This window comes from Artibeus jamaicensis, unplaced genomic scaffold, assembly GCF_021234435.1.
Source record: "Artibeus jamaicensis isolate MK-2021 breed Jamaican fruit bat unplaced genomic scaffold, CSHL_Jam_final scaffold_537, whole genome shotgun sequence".
In the NCBI taxonomy this organism is placed as follows: Eukaryota; Metazoa; Chordata; class Mammalia; order Chiroptera; family Phyllostomidae; genus Artibeus; species Artibeus jamaicensis.
In genome coordinates this window covers 36,928,628-36,954,566 of record NW_026522047.1, presented here as the reverse complement: position 1 = coordinate 36,954,566, position 25,939 = coordinate 36,928,628, and the positions used below count along the sequence as shown (strand labels likewise).

Genomic DNA, 25,939 nt, shown 5'->3' with positions numbered 1-25,939 from the left:
AGAAATCCACTGACAGTCTGATGGGAAATTCTTTGTAGGTGACTGTCCCCTTATCTCTTGCTGCTTGTAGGATTCTCTCCTTGATTTTAATCTTGGCTAATGTAATGATGATGTGCCTTGGTGTGTTCCTTCTTGGGTCCAACTTTTTTTGGGACTCTCTGAGCTTCCTGGATTTCCTGGAAGTCTATTGCCTTTGCCAGACTGTGGAAATTCTCCTTTATTATTTGTTCAAATAAGTTTTCCACTCATGGCTGTTCCTCTTCCCCTTCTGGTACCCCTATAATTCGGATGTTGGAACATTTAAAGATGTCCTGAAGGTTCCTAGGCCTCTCCTCCTCTTTCTGAATTTTTATTTCTTCATCCTTTTCTGTTTGGTCATTTTTTTCCTCCTTCCGGTCCACTCCCTTGATTTGAGTCCCAGTTTCCTTTCCATTACTATTGGTTTCCTGTGTATTTCCCTTCATTTCAATTAGTTTAGCCTTCATATGTTCCTCTAATTTGTGGCTAAAATCAACCAGTTCTGTGAGCATCCTGATGACCACTGTTTTGAACTGTGCATCTGAAAGTTTGGCTATTTCTTCATCGGTTAGATTTATTGGCTCTGGGGCTCTGAGTTGTTCTTGAGCCATGTTTTGAACTGTTTGTGACTGTTATGAATGAGAGGCGCCTTGTTCACCAGGGTGGGGCCACCCAGGTCGCTGGTTTGTGACGTATATGTGGGGGCGGGGTCAGAGAGGGAGCAATGGCGGTCCTCTCTGCTCGCCCAGTCTGCCTCACCACTCGCCCGTGCCTGTTTATCTAAGCGCAAATGTCTTGTGCCGCCAGTCTCAATGCTCACCTCTTCACTGATTTATCTGCGCGCAGATGCTCGACCGACCGCAGACAGCCAGCCGTGTTGTGTCTTCCCTGGGTTTGCCGTAGCTAGCCCGCACCTGGGATCCATGCCCTTGGCTGCCTGCATGCTGCCTGGCCCAGGTAGGGGGATCTTTTTTGCCCGACCCACTCCGCTGCTGGCTTCGCCCCTCTCACCGGTTTAGCTGAGTGGTTCGTTGTTTTTGGACTCCGTATTGTCGATTTTCTGTGTGGTTGGTTGCATTTATTGTTGTTAAAACTTTGTTGTTTTTAGATTTGGTTGTGCCCAGATGCAAGGTGTTTCCACCTATGCCTCCATCTTGGCGGAAGTCTCTACATTCAAATCTTTAATCCATTTTGAGTTGATGTTTGTATATGGTGAAAGTTAGGGGTCTAGTTTTATTCTCTTGCATGTGGCTTCTAGTTTCCCCAGCACTATTTATTAAAGAGACTACCCTTTATGCATTGTATGTTCTTGGTTCCTTTGTTGTAAATTATTTGACCATATATGTGTGGGTTTATTTCTGGGCTCTCTATGATGTTGCAATGATGTATATATCTGGTTTTATGTCAATGCTTTATACAGTATTGATTACTGTAGGTTTGTAATATAAAATCAGGATGTGTGATGCCTCCGGCTTTGTTTTTCTTTCTCAAGATAATTTGGCTGTTTGGGGTCTTTTGTGGTTCCATACGCATTTTATAATTGTTTATTCTATTTCTGTGAAAAATGCTTTTGTAATTTTGATAGGGATTGCATTGAGTTATAGATCGCATGAGTAGTATGGATATTTAAAAATATTAATTCTCCTACTTTGTGAGCATAGAATATCTTTTATTTGTGTCTTCAGTTTCTTTCATCATGGTTTCAAGTTTTCATTGTTCAGAGCTTATTTTGGTTACTTTAAGTCTTTTGACTTTCCACATAAATTTTAGAATCAACTTGTCAATGTGTACAAGAACTTCCTGCCCTGGCTGGTGTAGCTCAGTGGATTGAGTCAGGGGTTTGCTGGTTCAATTCCAATGTAGGCTGCATGCCTGGATTGAGGGCTAGGTTCCCCGTAGGGAGGCAGCCACACAATAATGTTTCTGTCCCTCTCTTTCTCCTTCCGTTCCCTGCTCTGAAAATGGATGAATAAAATGTTAATTAAAAAAAAAAAAAGAACTTCCTAAGGTTTTCATTTGCATTGTGTTACACTATGGCTTAATTTGAAGAGAATTGACATCTTAAGGATACCAAGTCTTTCAATCTGTGACCACAGTATGTCTCTCCATTTACTTAGATATTCTTGAATTCTTTCAGCATAGAGAATGTCCTTAGATTGTGTAATTACTTTTTAACCATAGTTAATATTCTTTATGTTAGACTTCTCATTTATAATCTGCTGTGTGGTTTCTGTCTCCTGATTGGACCCCAACTGCTACAAAGGAATTACTTAGAAGCACTATTAGAATTGAGACTTCTGTGACCTGTGGATTTTCTTCTCATTTTCAAGAAAGGTAGGAGACATTGCTATGTATTCAACCAGTATTTTTTTCTTCCCTCCTCACTCACCCCGCTTCTCGTGCATTTTAACCTGGGATTGAATGGAAGTGAGGAGCGGAAGAGCAGAGTATGTTGAGTGATATTTCTGCCAGAACTGAAGTTAAGCAAACAATGAGCCAGGAGCCCTGTTTCGTACATCGCTGAAATGAGCAGCTCCAGCTTGACCTTTCCAGTGTTTCATGGTGGTTAGCCATGGGTTTAGAATTTCTTGCGGCACAGTAATCACAGGATATAATAGAATCCCACTATTTTGATGCTTAGCGTAGAGGTACTGTGACCTAAAGATGCTATGGATGAAGTGTCCAGGCTAATTAAAAAAAACAAACAAACCTGGTTTAATACGAGCAACAATTCTGATTTTTAGATTTGATTTTGATTCCCACAGAAAAGGGGAAAAAGGATATTTCTTAAATTACCAGTATGAATAGAAAGAATCCTGCCATATTCTTACTTCCACACAGTTGAAGAAAAAAGCCCCCAAATGCAAGCAACCAACTAAACGACGAAACAAAATCCCATCAAAGTTCAGGAAATTTTCTCCATTTCAGCTAAGGCCTTTGGCATGAATTTAAATTTAGCTTCCCTGGGAATTTTGGAAAACCATTTTTCTTCATTGTTTTTGTAGCCCTGTGAGGCAGAGATATAACTTCCCGAAACAACACAGCAGGAAAAGCAACGAACAATTCTCTGGATAATGCAAATGAATAAAAATTGCCAGAATTATTGCAGAAGTGCTAAAAGCCTTACTCTGATGTTTTATACACTATTCCTAGACTTCAGTCGTTCAGGAGTGCGTGGTTTAGCAATACCAGCACACGAGGGAACAAAGTTTGTGGAGAAAATAAATCACAGAGAGGTTAGTCTTCAACTTAGAAATAGATCATTTTCCAGGTGTTAATTTGTAAATCATTTAGACTGGAAATACCCTTTTCTTGTGGAAAACAGTTTGCTAAAAGATGGTTTGATTTCCTGGCTTATGCTATCAGTTTTTCTTTGCTAAAAATGACATTATTTTTTCTTCATTAGAATAAGATAGTGTATTAGTTACCTACCACTTACTATGAATTGTCCCCACATTTAGCAGCTTAAAGGAACAATCATTATGTCACAGTTTTGGGGTCAGGGACCTGGGTGTGACAGCTGGGTTCCTCTAGGGCAGGTCTCTGGGAAGCCTGAGGCCTGTGGTCATACGAACTGGAGAGAGGCCTCCCCCAGCCCAGCCTTCATAGGAGACTGCAGCCCCTGTGAACACTGCGATTCTAGCCCATGGGAGACCCTGAGCCAGAATTACCCAGCTTCCCTTTCTACCGGAAACAAGACCACTGAAGTTAGAATAAACCTGCATTTGAACAAGCCTTCTTGTGTAATGAGGGATTTCCTTTTCTCCTTGGGGGGAGGAACCTGCTTTCCACAGTGACCGGTAAAGTGGGGATTCCTTTCTGTGGTGGAGTTAGTAGCTGAGTAGCTTGGGAAAGGAGGGAAAGGTTTTTTTTTTTTTTCTCTACTTGTAGCTTGCAACCACCTTGACCAGCATGAAAGGGTGTGCTCTTAATGCTGAGGGTAGAACTCAGGGTATATTTTCACATGGAGACACTGTCCCCTAAATGGTGGCTAGAATCTTCGGCAAGAGTGATATGTGACACTCATTACAAGTGGAGGAGGCCCTGTGGGCTGGCTCACCACCATTTATTGATATAATGGCATGTACATGACAAAGTGGATCCTATGCCCCAGACGTCTGTCTTATAAACATGCTTTTGAAACGTGACTCATTTTTAAGTTAGGGGCTCGCCCATATTTCATTAGGTCCTCTCTAGCTGCTTTCCCCCACAATAGTTTACATTTTGAGCTATCAGCCTTTAGGGAAGATAAAATGACAGAAAATAGAGATTACTATAATTTAGCACTAAGAGCCTGGCAGACCTATCAAGACATAATTTTACTCAAAATCAGATTTTCTGCAGGGCTTGCACCTAAGTCCCTTTATAGTTGCATTATGCCAGGTCACAGTCATCTTTTCCTTTTTGTAGAATTCTAGGGTCTTAATCAGGTACTTCCAAAAACACTTAATCAGGTTTAGTATGTGAGAAACAGCTTTGGCCTGCCTACGCCCCCTTCAGCCCAAACATACCTGTCCGTGGAAGCCAGTGGCTTTCCAGCTGAAAGAGCACTGTTCAGGCCCCTGGGTGGGTGCAGGGGAAGACCATTTGCCTGGCCTCCCGCATGCTCTACATTTTCAGACACGGCCCTCCTTTCATTCAGCAGTGCGTTCATCCTGGAATCAGCCCATTGCTTGAATGTCCAGGAGGGTGCTTGAGCATGTACTCAAGGAAGGTAACCAGGCAGGCCTTGCACTGCTGCCTCTAACCCCCATCCCTTCACTGAGCCAGAAAACCACTAGCATGTTTTAAGAACCACCCCTATCTCCACGGAACTTTCCTGAGTTAAGATGTTCAGTTTTGCGTTGCTCTTTTCATGGAACACAGCATGAAAACATCATTAAATGCCTTTCTGTCCCGTTTGTAGAGCTGTAATTGAAGATTTGTCCATGATGTTTCTTAATACAATTGTGTACTGGGTTATCCAACTGCTCTTACTCAGCCACGTGACCAAGCCTGCTTTCCCAGAACGACAGGTCCTTAGGGGAACTTTTCAAAGTAGATGATTTACATGTGGTGTTTCTTTTATAAGAGCTGGATTAAAAAAAATTTCACCAAGTTAATGAGAATCAGTTGCAGGCTTCATAGTAAAAACTTGATTTATGTTTTTTTTAAGAGAAATGTAAAATGGTTCAGCTGCTTTTAAAATTAGAGATGGTGAACATAATCTACATTCAGTAAATCTAAGTAGATTTAAAAATACTCTTATCTTCTATTGGGGGGGGCAATTACAAGAGATAGAGAAACATACAGGATAAAAGGCAAGAGGGACAGAGAAATAATTAAAATATGTACCAAATTCCAGAAAAGCAAAATGCTCGCTTACCAGTCTGTTTCCCTCCCTCCCTCTCCCTTCTTCCTCTAAAAGAAAAATAAATGTAAACCCACGAACAACTTTTAAGTAAATAATGCTTTAATTCCATCTAAAACTTGGAATGGTTGATCCTTTTAAGTTCCTTACTCCCTTAAAAAGAGGACAGTTACCATGTTGCTTTGGAGAAAACGGATTGATTGGAGAGGAAATAGAGTGGTGGCTCTGTCTTGAGGCCCTTTCGGATACTGTGAACTACCAGGGGTTTAACGCCAGGTTGCAGTTCTGCTACTGCGAGATACATGCGGGGGCATCTTTGGCGTTGATCCGAGGCCTGGGTGAACGTGCGTGTCAGGCTGATCCAAGGCCGGGGCTGCTTGCCCACTGCTGGCCACTCCTGCCTGTCGGTGTGTGCTCGGTCCTCGGGGGAGGCTCTGGAGATGAAAGGGATGATTACAAGGCAGCAAAGACTGGGGACATGAAACTCTTGCTTTATTTCTATTTTCAAAAAAGTAATACATCCATGGAACAGACTTTGAAAAGTAAAAACAGAATATTAAAAAAAACAAACTGTACCATCTTATACACCTTATCCTGTCCACTGAACAGTGCATGTCATAGGTAGTTCCATGTCTGTAGTTATAGCGTTACCTCGTTCTTTGTAATGGGTGCATATTGTTCCACAGCATAGAATATGTTATGCAAAAGGTTGGTGCCATTTTTTTTACAAGCCTTAAAGGACTATCTTCATAGATGAGCAAAATGTGTTTTAGGAGCTGATTTCTGATGAACCTCAATCTTCAATGTTAATGTTCCATCTCTTTATCAATATTTTATTTTCCTTTAGAGTCTTTCTTCTCTTTACCCCAACAACAGATAATCACGTAATAAATTGAGAGCTTGCTGATTTTAATGAAAGCTAAATTGACATTTATATTTGTATCTGTGACTTTTTCTCTTTCTTCTTAAAGGCCCATATTTAGGTGTATCTCTGTCACTTTTAATGTAAAAAGAGAATCAAGACAAGTTTCCTGTAAGGCTTGTAACAACATATTCCATTTCGATTAGGAGCTTCCATGTCAAAATAAAGTCATAATTCCTTTTCATGAAAGAACAGCAAGAAGAAAGCAGATAGATCCGACCTTACCCTGCAGCAGCCTGCTTTGTGGTGCTGACAGGGGACGTGGCGAGGGGCGGAGGCGGGGACGCGGGGACGGGTGGTGCTGGTCTGGAACAGATTGCAAGGGGAGGTCTGGGCCCGGCAGGCTCAGCTGAGCAGAGGGCCTGATCATTTATCACTGTCAGAGGGGTTGGGGGTGGAGGGAAGGAGGAGTCACTGGACCATTCCTGCCCATTGCCTGACTGACAGCTGACGGCACCTCATACCACATCCATGGAGGCCGCTGACAAGTTCACTAAGAAGAAGAAAGGAGACCTGCTGCTGCATGCTAAGGGGCTTTGCGAGAGCTAGGTACTACCTTTCCATGTGGTGTATAGAACCGTTTGTAAAAAGCGGGTGTAGTGGCAGTAGAGGCATACAGTTAGCCTCCAGCATGATAACAGCACTGACGATAGGACGAGAAAACACCTCTGTGGGGCTCGTACCCTAATTACGTTCACAGGACTGGGGTCCTGCACAGCACTGATCATTTGAATGCGGCAGAAGTGACATCGACAGATGCTGGGAGGCGTGTGGGTAACTTTGCTTCATCTGTGTGGAAGGGACGAACGCAGTGCGGGCCAGGGAAGCCAGGGCCCCCGATGAGTCTTTGAAGGGCAGTGTTTTTTAAAAACAATACTAAAAACTATGATTTCTGTGTGTTCCTTTATAGATATGTTGACTAGTCATCTAAAAAGTGGGAAGCCTAAAATATGGCTTAGGAGCAATAGGAAACATGGACCTTAGAATAAAAGAAAATCATTTTGGTTTGCAGCCACGTTGTCAGTGCAACCGTTTCCAACGCCGTTATTCACAGGGACATCACGTTTATCAAACTGACATACAGCTTTGAATCCTTAAAAGAATTTTATTTTAAAAGGAGTTTCTATTCTGCAGATTATCTAATTTTGGTAGTCATTAGCAATTACATGTGTTAAGGGGGGCAGATTTTATAAAAGTCAGGTGGAAATTTTCCATCAACTAATTTTATATGCTTATCACAGATTCCTAAGTTACACATGGTTCTTAAATGTGGTAATTAATACCGTTGTATTTTGAAAGTGAATATGGAATTCTTCCAAAGTGAAATGAACAATGAAGGAATGCTTTTCTGGGGATCATGTCATGTGAACCAGGAGCTCACGCTAGTCCGATAATAGCAGGGCTGCAGGGGGTATTAAGAGCTGTTGGCAGTGCTGCCGACACAGAAGCCTTGCCTAGCTGTACCTAAGCAGCATGGCCGTTGCTGGCTGAAGGATGAAGGGAAGGCATTGTCTTACTATCTTTTATCCCCAGCCTGGCACATAACTGGTGTTCAGTAACTATTTTCTGAACTGTTGTTTGGGCAAAATGGGGGTCCCTGTGTCCCACATTTTGACTTACTAGGACAGAAATAAGCCACCCCCCAAGGCCCTCTGTCACCTTTCATGACCCTTTCCCTCACACACCTACCCCCTTATGACTTCATAAGCTCAGGGACCCTGGCCAAGTCTGGAACCCTGTCTGAGGTGGTCCTCATCAGATGGGGTGTAATAGCCCTGCAAAGTAGCCGGGCTGAGTCAGCCCGGAAGGCCTCCACAGCTCCCTTGCTACCTCCCAGGGGGCAGTCTTAAGGAACAAGCCTCAGGGTTCAGAGGAGCGAAACCCTGGAAAGAAAAAGGGCCTCTGCTGAGTCGTTTATGTGATCTAGCAGGAAATAATCTACTCTTTGGCTGTTTTCATTTAAGAGAGTTTTTACACTTTCTCTTGTTCCTTCTATTAAAAAACAAACAGAGGAATGGGACTCACAGGAAAATGTTTAGATTTTTTACAACTTGAAAATATACCTGATAGGATCTCGATTTCTTCTTTTTCAATTTGTTTTGTAGTTTTTCTTCTTTTTGTAAGTTGACTAATTATCCAAGAAAGAGTTGCCTCAAAATTTGAACATACATAAAAGTATAAAGAAGGAAGAAAACTCACCCATCACTCAGCATGTAGAAGCAGCTACTATTACATTTTTACCCTGTTTCCTTCTAGTCATTTTGCTGTGCCTTTGTTCTTTTAGAATACTGGATACTTTTTTTTTTTTTGTATCTTGCTTTTCCCACTCCACGCTGTATTATTACTGTCTCTTTATGCATACAGAAAACCTTTTTATGATCATAGTTTTAAAGGTACTATGCAAAAATTACTATATTACGTTGCACCTTGGGGCTGTGTCACAATTACTTAATTATCTCCCTTTTTTGGATCATTCAGGTAGTTTATGGTTCTTCACTATTGTAAACAATTCTTTGTAAACATCTTTGGATGGTTCTGATAAATTTCCTAAGGTACATACCTCCTATCCTTGGAATTACTGTGTCAAGGACTGAAATGCGTTTGACCTTCCCGATGCATATTGCCAGGTGGCTTTCCCACTAGAGTTCAGGTGTTCGAGTTCCCATGAGTGGTGTGCGAGAAAGCCCATCTCCCTCTACCCTCCTTGGTATTCAGCATTGGTTCTGTGAGCTTCGCCATTTTCATGAATTAAAAACAGCATCTCATTGTGTGGTGGAGCATCTCTTCATGTATTTATTTGTTATTTAGATAGTTAAATTTTTTATGTGTAATGTGTGTTCCTGTTGTTCCCCGCTTTCTCTATGGCAGTGGAGCCTCTGCCTTTTACGGAAACGTGGCAGGCTGCCTGGGGAGCAGGCAGGACTAATTCCGATGCCCGTCGTTAGGGAGGCTGCCAACCTACGGCACTGTAATCGGCACTGTAATCGTAGGCACCCCTGTAGTCACTTTCCTTCCCTATCCAGGGCAATCGTTTGGCCTCAGGCAACACAGGGACACAGTAGGATCATTCCCTCCGGTGTTTTTCTTAGGAATAGAAAAAGGCTTGTGTATGAGGGTGTGTGTACTTGGTGTTGCTGTTCCAGGTTTGCAGTCACACTTGTGGCCTGTGCACTGAGCACACCTCTGAAAATACAGCAGGCATATCATGCAGTTGAAAAGGCCCTATGCTCACACAATGCTTTATTCTTTTAACACTTCCCATTTTCACCATCTCATTCTTGTAGTGGAAATCTTCCCTTAGGGTTCTGTAAAAAGTTTGTTGATTAAATGGATCTCCTTGCTTGTAGGGTCTATGAAATTTATCTTTGTTCCCACAACTCAAAATGTAATTGCCAGTAGATATGAGCCAAAGATGTATTACATCTTTGTATGTAACATATGTATGCATTACCCATAAGTATTATGTCTCTTAATGTCTCTCCAAAACCCCAGTCCAGGCTGGGGTTTAAGCCTGGCCTTGTTCTGCACCATCCTTGTCTGACTTCATATTGTGGACTTTACACGGTGAAGTTTCAGGCTTTTCTGCAGAAGGATGCTGGGAGTTTGGGGGCTGCCTGAGTGGGGGTGTTGGCTCCTTTACTGGCTAACAGATGCATCTTAGGTTGCTGCACCTGGAGCAAGGAGAGACAGGAGAGTTGTGGTGGTGGTGGGTGTGATTAATTGGAGGAGGGACAGTGGTCAGAGCATAAGGTTAAATTCCTGAACAATACATGACTGGGGGGGGGGGGCTGCAATCTTAAACTATTCCCATCTAATTTTTCTCTATTTTGTCCATAGCAAATCTTCTGTTTTCAGGGCAGCCCCACTTCCCTCCAGTGAAGGCTGGCCTTCTCTTTCTCCTTGAGCTCTGAGAAGAATGCTTGCCTCTGGGCGCCCACAGGCGTTGGGGACTTTTTGTCTCATTTTCACCCTTGCCTTTACTGGGGACTCCTTTTAGCCTCTCCTAGTCACAGATTCCATCTGCCTGTAGTTGTGCGCCTCATCAATCAGGAAGGATGGCACAGACTTCCTCAGACACAGGGTGGGTGGAGAGCAGGTTCAGTCGGCCCTTCGGCTGAGTAACGCTCTCCCAGTAACTTGCCCACCACCATGTAACTTCCCATTCTTCCTTTCCTCACACGCAGAGCACACTGTTGGGAGTGAAACCCACTCTGGGCTGAGTTTCACCTCAAAGCAACATAGCCCAGAATTATAGGAACTGTAAGGACGAGAACAACATAGACCCAAAGTACCTCTGGGCAAAGGTAATGAGAAGCATCATTACATATTCTCTCCCAGTGCACCTGCCCCGTTTTTGAGTGACCAGGTGACAGGTGCATCCCCAGGACTCCTGCTCTTCCTTGCTTACAAAACAATGTGCACAGTCATCAAATCATCCTCAGAACACTGAGGAGGGCACCTTGGCAGGACCAGGGCCTAGAATGCTCGGTCAGTGTGATTGAGGGTCCCTCTGCTGGAGACGGGAGAGGCTGGCCCAAAGCTGGGGCTGTGAACCAGATACGCACCCTACTTAGTTCCAGTCTTTTACCTTGAGGGACCAGGATTGTGTGACCTGGAGGAAGAGCCACAAAGAAACAGACAATATTAGGAAATGTGACACCATATTTTATTTTGGGGCTTGACAGGTTTTAATTGCCATTTTAGTGGGATAAATATACTTTTACTTCAGTCCCAAACAGAACCTAATCATTGATAAGCTTCACAGCAGCATGAATGATTGAGAGTAACGATGTCAAGTGTGGGTTAGGTTTCTGTGGGGTCGGTAATGTGACTGGGAGGGGCTCGCACTGCTAGCCGACCTGCAGCTCTGAGCTTTGGTCTCATTCGAGGCTGTGTCAGCATTGCTTTGGGGCCCAGCAGCTGACCGTGACTCCCAGGACAGCAGTGGCAGTGCCTAGAATCTCAGTGTGGTAGAATCACCATAGTCACCCAGACTGGAGGAGATTGGACCTACAGGAGAATACTGAGGGTCTGCGAGCCCACCCTTCAGTCTCCTACTTCCCTGCCATATACCTACCTGATCTACCTCCCACCTGGGAGATACGAATTTTAGCTCTCTCAGTTTGAGTACAGGACATGGAGCTATTCACTGGTTGGTTTATGTCTGAATTTGCATTATTATAGGTTCATTATCAGTTATATTATATTTTTTAAGGAAGAAAACAGTCATAAAGTTTGAAGTGAATTATATATTCATAAAACAAAGCAAAAAGAAAGAACAGTGTCAGTATCAGCATCTAAAGCTTCTGAACATGACCCCCAAATCCCCTTCAAAATCTCTCTAGTAGTTGACTTTGACCCAAACTTGCTCTAATTAACCTTGCTATACCTCAAGCACTGGGTTTTCAAGATAAATGAAAATCTATTCCTTGTCCTCACATACCCTTGACGGAGGACACGTCTGGCCATCATCAGAGGTTGTCCTCCTGTAGCATGTGGCCTTGGAACGTGTCCCCACGGAGCAGGGGCAGGGACATCTGTCCAACCAGCTAGATTGGAGACATCCACCCTGCTGTGGCCAGGCGACAGATGTCCCTGTCAGAGAGCCCTCCTGTCTCCATTTCATGCCCTGCTGGTAATCAATAGTTAGTATCCAATCAACGAGTGGCTTTTTTATTTAGTTGGTTTGATTGTTTCTGTGGTGAAATGTGTAATCAGTTTTGAAAAAAAACTTACAAATGCTTGTTAGGTTCCCAGGTTAGTCTTCCCCTACCTACCCCCAAATCTTACTTGACCTGTATATAATGTATTTAAAGGACCGCTGGTTCTTTGGCTCCCAGGTACTGGCTTCCGCAGAGTTTCAATGGGAAATGCCCTTAGAAGTTCAGCCTTGGTTTCCCGGAATAGAACTGCCATTGTTTAGTTTTCAGGAACTCATGATTCCCTCCTTGTGGGGCAGAAAGTAGTACTCAGATTTCCCTCCATTCTTTTACCCCTAAAGCTGTGTATAGAGTTTTGGAGATTTCAATGGGTCTGTCTTCTTAATACAATTTATTATGTAGCATTGAGAAAGAAAATGGCTTCTCTCTTCGTACTATCTTTCTGCTTTATTCATTTAGACCAGGAATGACAAAACGATTTAAGTATACACACTGCTTTTTAAATACTGAGAGATTCTAAGTGGAGAGAGAAAGCATGCCATGATTGATTAGTGATGACTGTCAGGGGCATGGAAGTGGAGGAAAGGTAAGTAAGTGCCATGTGTTTGTCATTCCTGATCAAGATCTTGTGAAAAATAAAGTTCACATGAAAACACTGCTAGTCTAACAGTTAAGTAGTGTTTACTCTGTGCCAAGCACTGTTCTACGTGCTTTCGGTATGTTAACTCATTTAATTCTCAAAGCAACTGGTACGGTTGTTACAAATGAGGAAACTTACACACGAGGAAACCGAGGCACTGAGAGGTTAAATGACTGAGCTAGGAAATAGGAGAGCTGAGATTCCAACTCAATTAGTCTTATTCCAGAGCCCATGTCCTTAACTGCTGAAACTGCACTGTTTTTTTTGTTGGCTGATGCTGTGTCTTTGCTCTCTAGGGGCTGAGGTAAGACTCAGCTGCAATTCAGAAGAAAATATAAAATTGAGTTCACAGACACCTGTTATTTTTGGGCCCCAGGCTCTAGAATAAAAGACAAGACAAGGTCCAGGCTACCCTTAGCAGTGAGGAGAGAGTTGCATTCGAATTCTATCTTCCTCTCCAGTTGAAGTAGCATTTCTAGTCTTTGCATGTCCTCCAGCACCTCTGCCTTCTCAGGTGAGACTAGGTGAATGGGAAGGGAAGGGGGTTGGACATGTAAGGAGTGGAACAGAGGAGTGCCTTTGTCTCCAGGCCACGTGGCTGGGGAAACCATTTCTGGGTGGCTCTTTCTAATCACCCCTTTTGTATGAGGGACACACGTACATATGAGGAGAGATACATATTTAGTATATCAAATGACATATCTATCATAATGGCTAAAGAAAGACTTTTTAGAACTGTTTATGTCTTCCTTTACTAATTAACAACTGTGTGTTGGGTACCTATGCTGTGTCCCATGCTGTGCTAGGATTGTGGGTCTGGTGAGCCAAAAGAGGCTCGAGCCCAGCCCTCCCTGAGCACACAGTCCACCGGTCCAGACAGTGATGAAGGGTGAGGTGCGGCTCTGGTGAGCGATGCAGAATGAGTCGCTGGTCCCGAGGGGGCAGATGGCTAACATAGAGGAAATGGAGGACGAGGGGTGGCCAGAGCACGTGGTTTCTTGAAGACTGTATTAGAATGTTGACTTAGCCTCAGCGTAGTGAGAAGCCATGGTAGGGAGCAGTGTGGGAGTTTGTGTCATATACTCTGAACTATTCTTTCCTTTTGAAAGGTAATGTGACTGCGTTGGGAAGAATGAATTAGAGGGGGGTATAGAGACACTTGGAGGAGTCCAGGCAAAGGGGCCATAGCAGTTGGGACTGGAGTGGTGTTGGTGATGGAGAGAGAAAGTGGAAGGATTCTAAAGATGTCTGCAAGGCAACATTACCTAAGTTGGGTGGCAGGTTTGATGTGGGTGTTGAGGAGGAGAGAACAGGGAGGAGGATAGCAGTCCCGTTCCTAGAGGTGAGGGTGCTGCAGGAGGGTCAAGTTCAAAGTGGACGGTCATTATGTGTTGGAGGTGCTTTTGAGCTGACTCGGAGGAGATGTCAAACAGGCTACATTTTTACTGTAAATGTGCACTAGTTATAAAGAAGGCTTGGTGGACTGTCCTGGGAAACCGAGTCCTGGGGAAGAATTTTTTCAAATCTGTAATTTATTGATTTTTTAATAGTCCAAGCAAACATATTTTCATGTAGAAAATAAGGATCTAACAATGACCAAGGAAGTTAATAAAGGCAAACATCTTGCATAATTTCCCTAGTTATTATCATTTTTCATGTTTCTATGACAGTCTTTTACCATAAGCATTCATATCTTAATTAGTTGCCATTGTAATCTACATCCAATGTGCAAGAGGATGGTTTTCTCTTGCCGTTGTCCCGAATGCTCCACCCCACGCTCCTGTATGTCTCTCAAGCCCTGTGTTTCAAATATGCTGCATGTAGTCCGTGCTTTTCATAAATCCTGGATTATACCTTTCTGAGCACCTCCTCTATTTTTGGATATTTAGTTTATTTTAAGATTTCATTATTAGAAATGATAATACTTTGATAAATGTTGTCAGGCATGTCACCTTTTTTTCCCCTTTTGCATTTTTTTAGGTCGTTTAGTGGTTCAAAATGTTTGAAAGGCTTATAACTCCCAATACGTTTAAAGCAAGATGTTTTAAAGCCATGGGCAGGGCTGTGGAGGGCTCACCATAGAACAGAACCAAGTACTGTGACCTCCACATGGGGAATCCTCATGTTTCCTTGGATTCAGTAACCATTGGCCCTAATCGTATGAGTGAGTGCTTGACAAGGTCCCATGCCACCTGCAACCTTTCCTCTCGCATTTGCCAATGGTGTCAGTTATGCTTAAAGATGACTGTAAGCCTTGCTCTCTCATTGACCTGGGCTGGCTCCTTTCCTCGTCCCAGGTGTTTTCTCAGGATAGTGCCGCAAATATCTGAGGACCAGTGGAAGCCACTGAACGAAAGGGATAGTGTAAATTGGACTGAGCTTCGGAAGCCTTCATGTTCTAAAACACTGCAGTGCTATTGCCGAGGCTGTCTGGGGCTCCCCTGGATTTGGATGGGGTTCTCAAGACCTTCCATGCCCTGGTTCATGCCTGCTCATCTGTCATTGCCATTGCTTTTCAGCTTATCACCTCAAGTACACCCAGACTAGACTCTGTTCTGGCCCAGGGTGATGATGCCTTGGTCACGTCTACTCTTGGCTGTCACTCAAGGTGCTTCCTCATCCTCAGCCTTTGTAAACTCTGCCTCTCCTTCAGCACTCTATACTAGCTGCAGTTCGTCTAGGTTGCTGGCTCCGACATCCCAACTGCTGTCCCTCTGCTGTGAGCTTTTACAGTCAGTACCTTTACTGCCCATTCCAGGACTTAGCACAAAATTTTAAGTTTTCTGGTACAGTTGGCTTTTGAAGTTTTTATCCTCCTAGAGGGCAGGAAAAATGTCACACTCTTCCCCTTAGACCTACCAGAGCCTAGCGTGAGTGCTGAGTCCTTTGCCAGAGTTCAGCGAATGGCCCATGACATGAAAGTATGTGTGCTTACATGACGCAGTGTCAAAGCATTTCAGCCATTCTTGTCTTGTGCATTTTCAACATAAATGGCCGTATTCAAAAGTTGCTGAGGATGTTATCCAAATACTCATAGATGGATATATTCAGATATTCCCTATCTGGTTGCAGTTTGGGAGTTATGAGAACAAATTAATGCTGGGAAACCAGAGCCTGGTCCCTTTGCGTTTCTAAGCCCTTGCCATGCACTAAGGTGGCACAGATGATTGGTGGAGGGGACCGGGTGGATGAAGAGTAGTAACAAGCACTAGAGCATCTGTCTGTTCTATAAGAAGGTGAGTGTCTTTGGCTCCTGGCAACAGTACTTGTATTGCTGTGAAATGATGTGTACTTGAAAAATGGATCCCAATGTGACCCTGCTGTCTTTACGACTCACTTTACTGATTGGGTCAGTGTTCTGATCATCAGGAGTCTTCAGGGGAAGCCACCCCAGTTCACCCTGGAACCTGGAGCTTCCCCTGTTCTGCAGGGGACAATGGCCTGGCACAGTGGGAACCCTCGGGCCAGGAGTCCGGAGCTTTGGGGCTGGGCTGGCTCGGCCCCCACCGCAACACACTCATTCGTAAAGTGACATGCCCGAAGTGACATGCCCGTAGCCCGTCTCTGGGCTCTTCTGTCACAGATTAAAAACAAACTAATTGAAACTCTCTTCAGAGGTGCCATTTCTAACTAAAGATGAGAAATAGGCTCTTTGACACATTTAATGACATGTGTTAGTCTGTGTGTAGAACTTTACACTTAACTTACATCTCTTTCTCTCTCTCTCTCTTTTATTTTTATAGCCAAACATCATGTCAATGGCAACAGAACAGTCGAGCCTTTCCCAGAGGGAACACAGATGGCTGTATTTGGTAAGACATCAACTCCGAAAGAAAACCCAAATCATGCGCACAGACTAGTGCCAAATTTCTGAGTTGTAGCAAGTGTCCTCAGGGCTTCAAAATCTGGGCTTTTCTAGATATTTACAAATCATCGGAGCCAACCCCCCCCCCCCCAGAAAAACCCAACTACCGAGTTCCTAGTATTTCTGGGATCACAAAAGCTTATTCTGTAGAATTTAATATGTTTTCTTCCCCTCACCTTGCAGACCAAATATCAAACTATGTATTTGCTATTTCTTATGTCCACCCTGTGAATTAACCTGATAATTTGGGGTTTGGGTTTTTCTTTCTTAGGAGGGATTTTTTTCCCTCCCACGTAGATATATAACTTTGTTGAATGGTGGGTGGGATTCAAGTCATTTTGAGTTGTTATTCCACAAAAATCAATCTAGTTGAATGACCTCTGTTCCTCCATTATGAATTGAGCATACTCCTTAGGAGAAAACAGCAATTAAAATGTTTTAAGAAGAATAACATCTAACCCCTGAGTGTGTATTTACCATGTGCAATTACGTGGCTGAGCAGTTCTTCTCTGTTGGAGTCCAAACCTTTTGGTGGGGAGGTCCTTTCCGATTCGTGGTGTCTTAATGTCACCCCAGTGTCCTTGTCCTTCAAAATGTCTCTACACCTGGCACTTCATCCCTTCCTCCCTCTCCTTCTTCTTCCCTTTCCTTCCATGTATCCCCTTTCTGCCCTTTTCTCCTTCTCCTCCCTTCATCTCTCCAACCACGTTGTGGGACCCACCTCTCATGACCCTCTCAGGGATGTCCATCCCTGTCCTCTGTCCTCTGGACTTTCAGCTTTTAGTTTCTTCTGCTTCCTTCCCCTCAGCCCTTGGACAGGCTCTGTGATCTCTACCATCCTAAGAGCCTGCAAGTCCCCTGACGTCACCCCTCCTCTGGCTTCCTCCTGCCCTGCTCCTGATGGTAGTTTCCTGCACAGGCTTTTGTTGTATAGCTGCTTTAAGCATTGAAGTTTCTTTGTGCTGGAAATTAGCCTCAGATGATCTGTCCCTCAATTAGCATGTTCAGGATAAAATGTTTCCGGAATCCCTGAGATGGAACCAGAGTGAGTAAGCCTTGGTGGTGCACAAATGAAGAGTTAGGAAGCAGGGTGCTCACTCTGCCTCGGTGTTTGTGAGTCTTGCTCTGTACGGGCTCTCACCTCCTAAAATATTCCGGTCAGTGGTTAGGAATTATTATGCTTGGAAATGTCGATGGAGAATTGGATTTTGCAGAAAAAGCATAATGGACACTCTAAAAATGTGCGCCACATATTTGATGTGTTAACTCCCCTCTGAGGAGTGATGTGCAGATGACGCCCTGCTACCTGAGTTGTAGGCCTGGCAAGTGTCTGTCACCGGGGGACAGCAAATGCTGCATCAATATTCAAAGGGTTCTTTTGATGACTGTTTCTTTTAGATTTTTCAGTCCTGAGATGCGTGTTAGAAACTAGGTTTCTTGTCATACTGAGAAATGGAAAATGAGACTTGACCTCTGTCAGCAGGCTTCCTTCTGTTGTTGCCATATTGGAAGAGAACTTGGTTCCTGGAGGGTGGTCCAGGTACCAGGCAGGCCAATGACACGTTTGGCCAAAGAATTGGCAATAACTGTGAATAAAGCTCTATGATGAGATTGTTATTATTATTGTTATTGTCACAGGCTTGGTTTATAATGGCTTCCCCCTCAAATCCTAACCCAAGGCCTTTACTGTTTGACTCAGGGAAGCAACTTCCCTCCAAGCCTCAGTGCTTTTACCTGTAGAATGAGAAGGGCGATGGGCTGCTTTGGGAGCCTTCCCTTTGCTTCCACAGTTTACAGATTCAGGGCCAAGGGCTCATTCCCCAGCAGACAGTCCAAGACAGGCCATGCCCACTGTGAGTGGCTGAGGGGTGTTGTTTGAAAAGATGTGAATCATGTGCATAATTTGTACAAGTGCAGAATCTTGCAGATTGTAACCTAGAATATCTTTTGACATCTAAGAATTTTTTACATTATTAGAATTGCAGCTTGGCTCTTCCAGATACTTAAATTAAGGCCCCTATTTTGGTCACGTATATACTCAAGCATTTATATTACTTATCTGCCTGGCCTCTGTGGAGTAAGGGAGCAGTTGGTTTTGGGGGTGGGTTTCTCTCATTCTGGGTTGTTTATAGTAATACGAGATAGGTCAAACTAAGTATAAGGCTTAGTTCTTGACATATTTTGGCCATGTAATCCTCCACACACCTTGAAAGACTGGTAGGATTATGTAATCCCAGAGAGGTCACATGGCTTATCCCAGGTCACTCAGCCAGTGAGATAGTGGTGCTAGAATTGTAGCCCAGGTCTAGCTGATCCTGAAGTTCACGCTGTTTTTAGCAATGTCCCCTGACTCTTGGGACAGGTTGAAGAAGCCCTGGGGCTCCCACTGACTTGAAAGGTAGATTCCAAAGGGCCTTTCAGCTAGATCCATGTGCAAAAGTGTGATTTCCAGCCAAGCAGTTTGGCAAGTTGATTTGTGAATTTCTATGCATTCACAGGGTGCTCTGAAGAACTCTTGAGACACAGCTTTTGCTGGGAAAATACTGCTTGCAGTGGCATCTCCTACTATTCATTTTTCTCATTTGATTCTAGTAGCATGTATTGATGTAAAGGACAATGTCTTCCATATACTTGACTGTGAATTCACCAAAGCAACAATAGCAGCAATAGTTTCTGCTTGTCTGAACTCATTCTTTTCTCTTGGAGGTCTTAATATTTTATGCTAAAACTGTATCACTAGTTTCAATTTCATTATCTTTTGGTTAATCGTTTGAATGTACCTTACTGTCTAAATAGGAGCTTTTAAATTTAATCCACTCTGAAAGTGGCCATTGAACTGCCATTCGGCATTTATATTGGAGTGGCTGATGGAAAGAAGGGTAGAGTAAGAGCCAGGGCCCAGTCCCTTGTGAAGAATACACGGGTGTGTTATTGGATCAAGTGACCAGAGAATATATAGGTGGTTCCCTAGTTTCTGGCAAATAATCTTCACAGATTATTATTAAACCAAGATGTTCATCTTTTCAGCTTTTCTTTGTGGCCCATTGATTAGTCCTTTTCTTGTTTTTTCGTGACCGTAGTTCTTCAGCCTCTCTGTTGCTCTCTCTGCACTTCGGGGCAATGGTAATGAAGGTAATAGGCTCTGCTCTCCCGTGGGTTTCTCCTTGTCTGTGCATGATGCTCTCTTTCAAGTCAGTGGGAGCCCCTTTTTCCCAAGCTGGAGAAGCGGAACCGAACATTTTGCAATTACTTAATGCCTTTGTTCCTGGTAGCTGAGAGGGCCCTATGGCCAGCATCCCTTTAATCCGACACTAGGCCTGTGAAGTGGGCATTATTGTAGAGACAGAGAAATGGAGACACCCAAAGATGAAAGAAATCTGGTCAAGTAAAGGGAATGCTTTCTCAGGCATGAGGACATTCACATCTCATTTGCCAGCATGCTGTGCCTGACTTAGAAAGGTCTCCCTGGCTCTCGATAACTTAATGGAAGTGACATCCTGTTGGCAGTGGGCCACCCCATCCGTGCGGACAGCACAGGCTCCAGCCTGTCCGTGGTGGTGGTTCTTGAGCCTGGAGCAGCCATTCATTTTATTAAAAATATTCCACAGTTAAGGAGATTTATCATTTTAAAATAAAATGGCAGCTTTTTAATTGAGAAGAGTGCAGAGAAGTTGGTGGGGGTTGGGATTCCAGTCTAGATTTGTGAAGGTTTTTAGTACAGTTTTAAAAAATGAAATACAGTATTTTAAAACCTTAAAGTATGGCACTCGACCATCCAGTTGTCACCTAAACTAAGGTCCTTTTGAGAGTGAAAATAGTGCTGCTACAATAATGAGGTCTGTGCACATTTGGTTCCTGGCTGGGGCCCGTGTGGGAGGCGCCCTGGCGAGTGCTTCTCTCTCACATCAGTGTTGCTCACTCTCTGCTTCTGTCTCTCCCTTCCTCTTTTTCTAAAATCAATAAACATGCCCTCAAGTGAGGAATAATAATAATAATAATAATAATAATAATAATAATGTGGTATAAACCTGGAGGTTTTCGGAGAACTTAGGATATCATGTCACCTTTCATGAAAATATATATTATAAAAGATTGTGCCAAGCATAATAAATACATATTGGGTAAGCTTGAATTGAAAAGTAGTGAAATTAGATATGTAAAAATTAAGTAAATAAATGAAAAATCATAATGCAATAGACCTATATTATATATAATATAGCATCAACACCAGTAGTTATTGACTTCCAAGATTTTACTCAATATATATTGTTATATTTTTTTCTGAGTCACTTGAAATTAAAAGGTAAGTTATATTTGGTAAGTTGTATTTATAAAACCATAGCACTTTAATAAGAGATGGGGAATTGATCTGATTATACTCTTGCAATTTTAGTATTGTATTAATATTGCCCGATAATGTAGGTTAATGAGCTCTCCATCATTAGAGGTATTCAAATGATAGAGAGGTCATTCCTAACTAATTAGGAAGTAGGACTAAATAGCCTTCAAGATCTTTCTTCTCAATAAAGGAAAATTTACTTTGTTTCAGAATGTTAAGCCTTTTAGAAAAAATCACTTGTAACTTGAAATTCTTCTATCCTATCATTTACCAACCCACATCTGAGTTGTTTGTGAGAGGTTTGATTCTGCCTGGACATGATGTTCAGGAATTGATTCCGAGGGCCAGCAGCAGAAGTTCCTCCATGAATCTGTAGGGTTGTCAAAGGTTTTTCGGCTCCCGGTGGCCTGAGGGCAGTAGCTCTATGAACTCAAGTCCCTGCAAAACCTCTTTCCCTGTCAGGTTTTCTCAGGGCTCTCCAAACAAGAGGGAGCAAAAGACCATCCGAGATACCATGGAAATGTGCTGATGATCTCATTACACATGTCTGTGTATAGCCAAGGTACCAAGAATTTGCTAGACAATTTCTTAAATAGCTTTGTCAGGGACTGATCCCAGACCAGGGGCCACTGGTTGTCAGAGGCCCGTGGATGCAGCTCACTCTGGGGACTCACCCCCCAGCACCCCAAAGGAGAATGAGCTCGCTGTCTGTAAGAGGAACCAATGATAAGACAGCCCCTGACTTGAACTGGAGGTGATTTCTGAAACAGCCACAGTTATTTTGTCTGCAAGCCAAGAAAACAGCATTGAAAGCAGCAGGCAATATGTCAGACTTCAAAGGAAAATATACTGGTGTCTCATTGGCTTGAATCCAACATTATGTTGGTAAATAATCAAATCCCGGTGTGGCATATTTCTCCCTGAACCTTGACTGAAAACTATTGAAGACTATTCTGTGAGCTGTGGAGTGGCAGTCACTCATTCTAGGAAAAAGGCCAGAAAGAATGACTTTGAAATGTGTTTATAATTAACCAAACAATCTAAATGCACCAGACTGTTAGAACAGCAGGCTGCTCACTGGTGCAAACTTCTTAAGTGAGGAGGTACTTGGGAAAACGGAAATAGGCCTTCCTCCCACGGGAAGCTCAGACACCTTTCAGGAACAATAATTGGTCACCTGGAGCCATGTTGTAAGGTATATTCAGTTTTATATATTTTTCATGTGCGTGATGATCTCAATTTTTATTTTCTTTTTGAGTGTGGAGAGGTCAGATAATATGGGGAAGGAAGGGGGGAAAAGGCCCTTCTAAGCCTATGTTGAAAACCCCTTTTGGTTTGTGTGGCATCGCTGGGGATGATGCTGCCAGAGAGCACAGCTGGAGCTGGAAAGCGTGTCCTGGTGTGGGGAGGGGGAGGGAGAGTGGCAGGTGGCGCGGGAGAAATATTTAGAGGATGGAAGCTGGAATGTGCACGGGGATTACAATGCTTAGAGCACTAAACCCATTGTAGAAAGGAGTAAACCAAATGTTTGATAAAGTAATACTTCACTTGTTTAGAGATCACATACCCATCTGCCTGAACCTTTTGGAAGGCATGTGAGACACGGAAAATAAGCTTCCCCACAAACAAAATGTGGTGAAGAAGTTCTAATGAGAATTGAGAATTCACAGAGGTCATTGCAGTCACATAAACCTCGGCGTGTGACTTCAGACAAGTTTGTTGCTGACTCTGAGCCCTATTCCCTATCTGTAAAGTGAGGGGAAGAACATTTACCTTCTAGGGCTGTTGTCAGAGTGTCATGAGGTCATCATGGCATTTAAGATAGGGGCGACAGAGTGTGCTGTCAGATCTCAGGCGCTTCTGCTCACAGGGCCAGCCTGTGAGGTGCTCACCGGAGGGCCTGGCCACCTGCTCCCCCAAGTAAGAGCTAGCGGTGAGCAAGGCCCCGGCATGTACATTCAGCATTGGTCCATTATGTTTGACCCATAATCTATCCTGCGTAAGACTTGACGGGCCCTTTCACTCAGGGATTTTGAAGGTAATAAACAGCATTAGTTGAGAACTGATCTTCTATTGACTGAGTGCTGGCCCACCCTTGGTAAACTTTCTGTTAGGCCCACTCTCCCCACTGGTCTAAAGTCAATTCGACTGACTGCTTCCTTCCGAATCAGTATGGAGCTCTTAGAAAACACCACGGTCTCTTTGGGCGCGAACTATGGAGTTGGTCAGTTTGGGCTAATTTTTTTTACTATTGCCACTAGTACACAGTGAGTATCCATTTGACCAAGTTTTTAAAAAGTTTTGAAAATGAGAATGAGATATTTATTTTACAAATATGCAGAAATTTCTTAACTTTCTACAGAGAAAAATATGCTCAGCAGGATGTGCAGGGGAAACAACCATATTTCTACTGCTTCTCTGTCAGCCAGCATTTTTTAGAAGAGAAACAGACATGGCCAACAGCACAAACTAGAAAAGTTCACTGTTATTCAATTCAACTCAACTAGAATTTTTAAGAAAAATACTGAGCCCTGTGTTGCAGGTAACATAAAAGAGAAAATTCTCCCTCTTGTTCTCCCCAACCATTTATATTGGGTTATGAAATGAAATAAAGGAGAATTAAAATATATATAAGACATGTAAAAAGTAACATTTATTAGATTTAGGTAAATACTAGACCAGAGAAAAATATGAGAAATGAAATATACAAAAAGTACATTCCATAATTCAATATAATTTATAAAAGTTGGCCAAAAATTTGCCTCTATATTTCGTGGCCATATTATAAAAATCAATTAGTTGTGTGATTAGTTTCAGTTTTCAAAAATTGTGGTAAAGTATACATGAGATAAAGCTTGCCATTTAACCATTTTAAGTGTGCCGTTCTGTGGCATTAAGTACATTCATGTTGTTGTACTACCATCACCGCCATCCAACTCCTGAACTTTTTTATTTTCCCAACTGAAATTCTGTGCCTATTAAATAATAATGCCTCATTTCTCCTTCCCCCAGCTCTAGGCAACCAGCCTTGCACTGTCTGTCTCTGTGAGGTTTACTACTTAGGTATCCCCTGTAAGTGGGATCATTCACTAGGACCCCTTTTGTGACTGCTGCATTTCACTTAGCTTAGCACCCTCAGAGTCTGTCCATGTTGTCGCATGTGTCGGAACCTCATTTCTGTTTCAAGGCTAATATTCCACTGAATGTACAGACCACATTTGCTTATCCATTCATCTGTCAATGGACGCTGTTGTTTCACCTTTTGGCTATTGTGAACAATGCTGCTGTAAACATGTGTGCACATATATCTCTTCAAGACCTTGCTTTTGATACCTTGGCTCTATACCCAGAAGGGGAACCACTGGATCATATGGTGATTCCATAAATGGCTGAACCATTTTACAGTCACATCAGCAAAGCACAGGCTTCCTGTTTCCCCACATCCTCGCCAACATTTGTCATTTTGTTTGTTAATTGCCATCCTAATGGGTGTGAAGAGGGGATTGGTTTCAGTTTTAATGATACTGAAAGTCTACATGCTTGGTGGAATCATAAGATTTCCTGACTCTAGAACCAGAAAGACCTTTTTTTCAAGGATATTTATAAGGAGGACACTGTACTGTAAGACAGTCAACAGTGTAGCTGATAGTAACCTTAGAGGGAGTAGCATGAGGAGATCAGTGAGCCGTTAGTCACACTGCTCTTCTCTTCGGGCTCCTGACCTCCCCTGGGGACCTTGTGGCTCACAGGCTCTCACCGGAGCCACCAGGTGCTTCCCTGACAAGTGGGCTCTGGCCTAACCCAGAAGTCACTTGTAGCTGAAACAGTCAGTGGACTAGTTGTCCTTCAGGGAATTTTCTACCAATGTTATTTTTCTCAGTGGGTTTTAAAATACATTTATACTTGAGTTCTTTATTGTGAAAAATTTCAAACATGTATAAAAGCAGAGACCAGTATAATGATGCCCACTCATCGAACTTCAACGATTGTCAGTTTGGTCTGGATATGTTTCATCTGTATTTCCACTCACTCTCTCTCCTCCACCCCAGGTCATTTCACAGCAAATCTGAAATACGATATAATTTCAACCATGAATATTTTGGTGCGTATCTCCAAAAGAGCAATTTTTAAAAGAAAACATATCACAATGCCATTATTGTACCTGAAAGAATAATAGTTCCTTGATATCATTGACTATCTCATGAGTCCATATTTCTACTATTGTCTCATAAATATTTTTTCAAACTGTTTGTTTGAATCAAGATCCAAATAGAGTCCATACATTGCAATTCATTGATATAAATATTCAGTCTATTTTGATCTGTAAGTTCATCTCTCTCTCTCTCTCTCCTTTCCCTTGCAGTTTATTTGTTCAAGAAATTAGATGATTTATTCTGCAGTTTCCTTCAGTCGGGATTGAATGATTGTGTTAGTCAGGTCTCTGTATTTTCTCCACACTGGGAGTTGGAAGCCTGATGGGAATCCATCGGTGTGTAAACTATTCAGAGGCGTGTAATGATCAGTTGTTTCTCTTTTGGTGAAGTTATCAGCCCTTAATGACCATTTTCTAGATCCATTATTAGAGGCTGCAAGATAGTAATGTTTTAATTCTAGCATTTTCCTGTATTTAGGAGCTGGAGTATTTCTATAAAAAGAAGCTTCCCTTCTATTCACTATTTGGTGACCTTGACATCCAGTTTGAATAGGAATGCAGCTTTACTTTTCCCCGTATTGACCATTTTGCTCTATGTATCTGAGCATGGCTTAAAGCGTATTCATGGCTCAGAAGCATGTGGAACTGTAGCTGCTTAAGTCAAAAGTGATTTACCAAGTCATGGAAACCTCTTTAATTTGTCCGAAAGGCCATTTTCACTTGGGTATTTAACCAAATTTTTATTGATATTTGTAACCATTTGGTCAAATGCTTGAAAATATAGTCACAATAGACAGATTGCCTCTGCAGATTTGGTGCTACGAAGAAGCAGCACACAGTCAGGTATACTGAAGGAGCAGCAAGATCGTCTCTTGTCGTTGCCCCAGATCTTGTGACCAGGGCACATGTTGCCATGTGGGGCCCAGTCCTGACCTCAGTGGCCCAGGACGGAAAAGCCAGCTCTGGAGAGGCCCTGAGGGCTGGAGGCCATT

The 25,939-nt window shown here is 42.9% G+C and overlaps 1 protein-coding gene across 2 annotated transcripts in view; it reads left to right on the top strand.

Annotated features, from left to right (window-relative positions):
* Positions 1 to 25,939, top strand: part of MSRA (methionine sulfoxide reductase A) — a 342,801-nt gene that overhangs the window by 121,139 nt on the left and 195,723 nt on the right. Inside the window, exon 2 of one of the 2 annotated variants that reach the window (XM_037135591.2) lies at positions 16,334 to 16,402. The exons of the other annotated variant lie outside the window; for it this stretch is intronic. Within the exon in view, the coding sequence (XP_036991486.2) occupies positions 16,334 to 16,402 (69 nt within the window). The remainder of the gene's footprint in view (positions 1 to 16,333; positions 16,403 to 25,939) is intronic. 2 annotated transcript variants of the gene reach the window in all.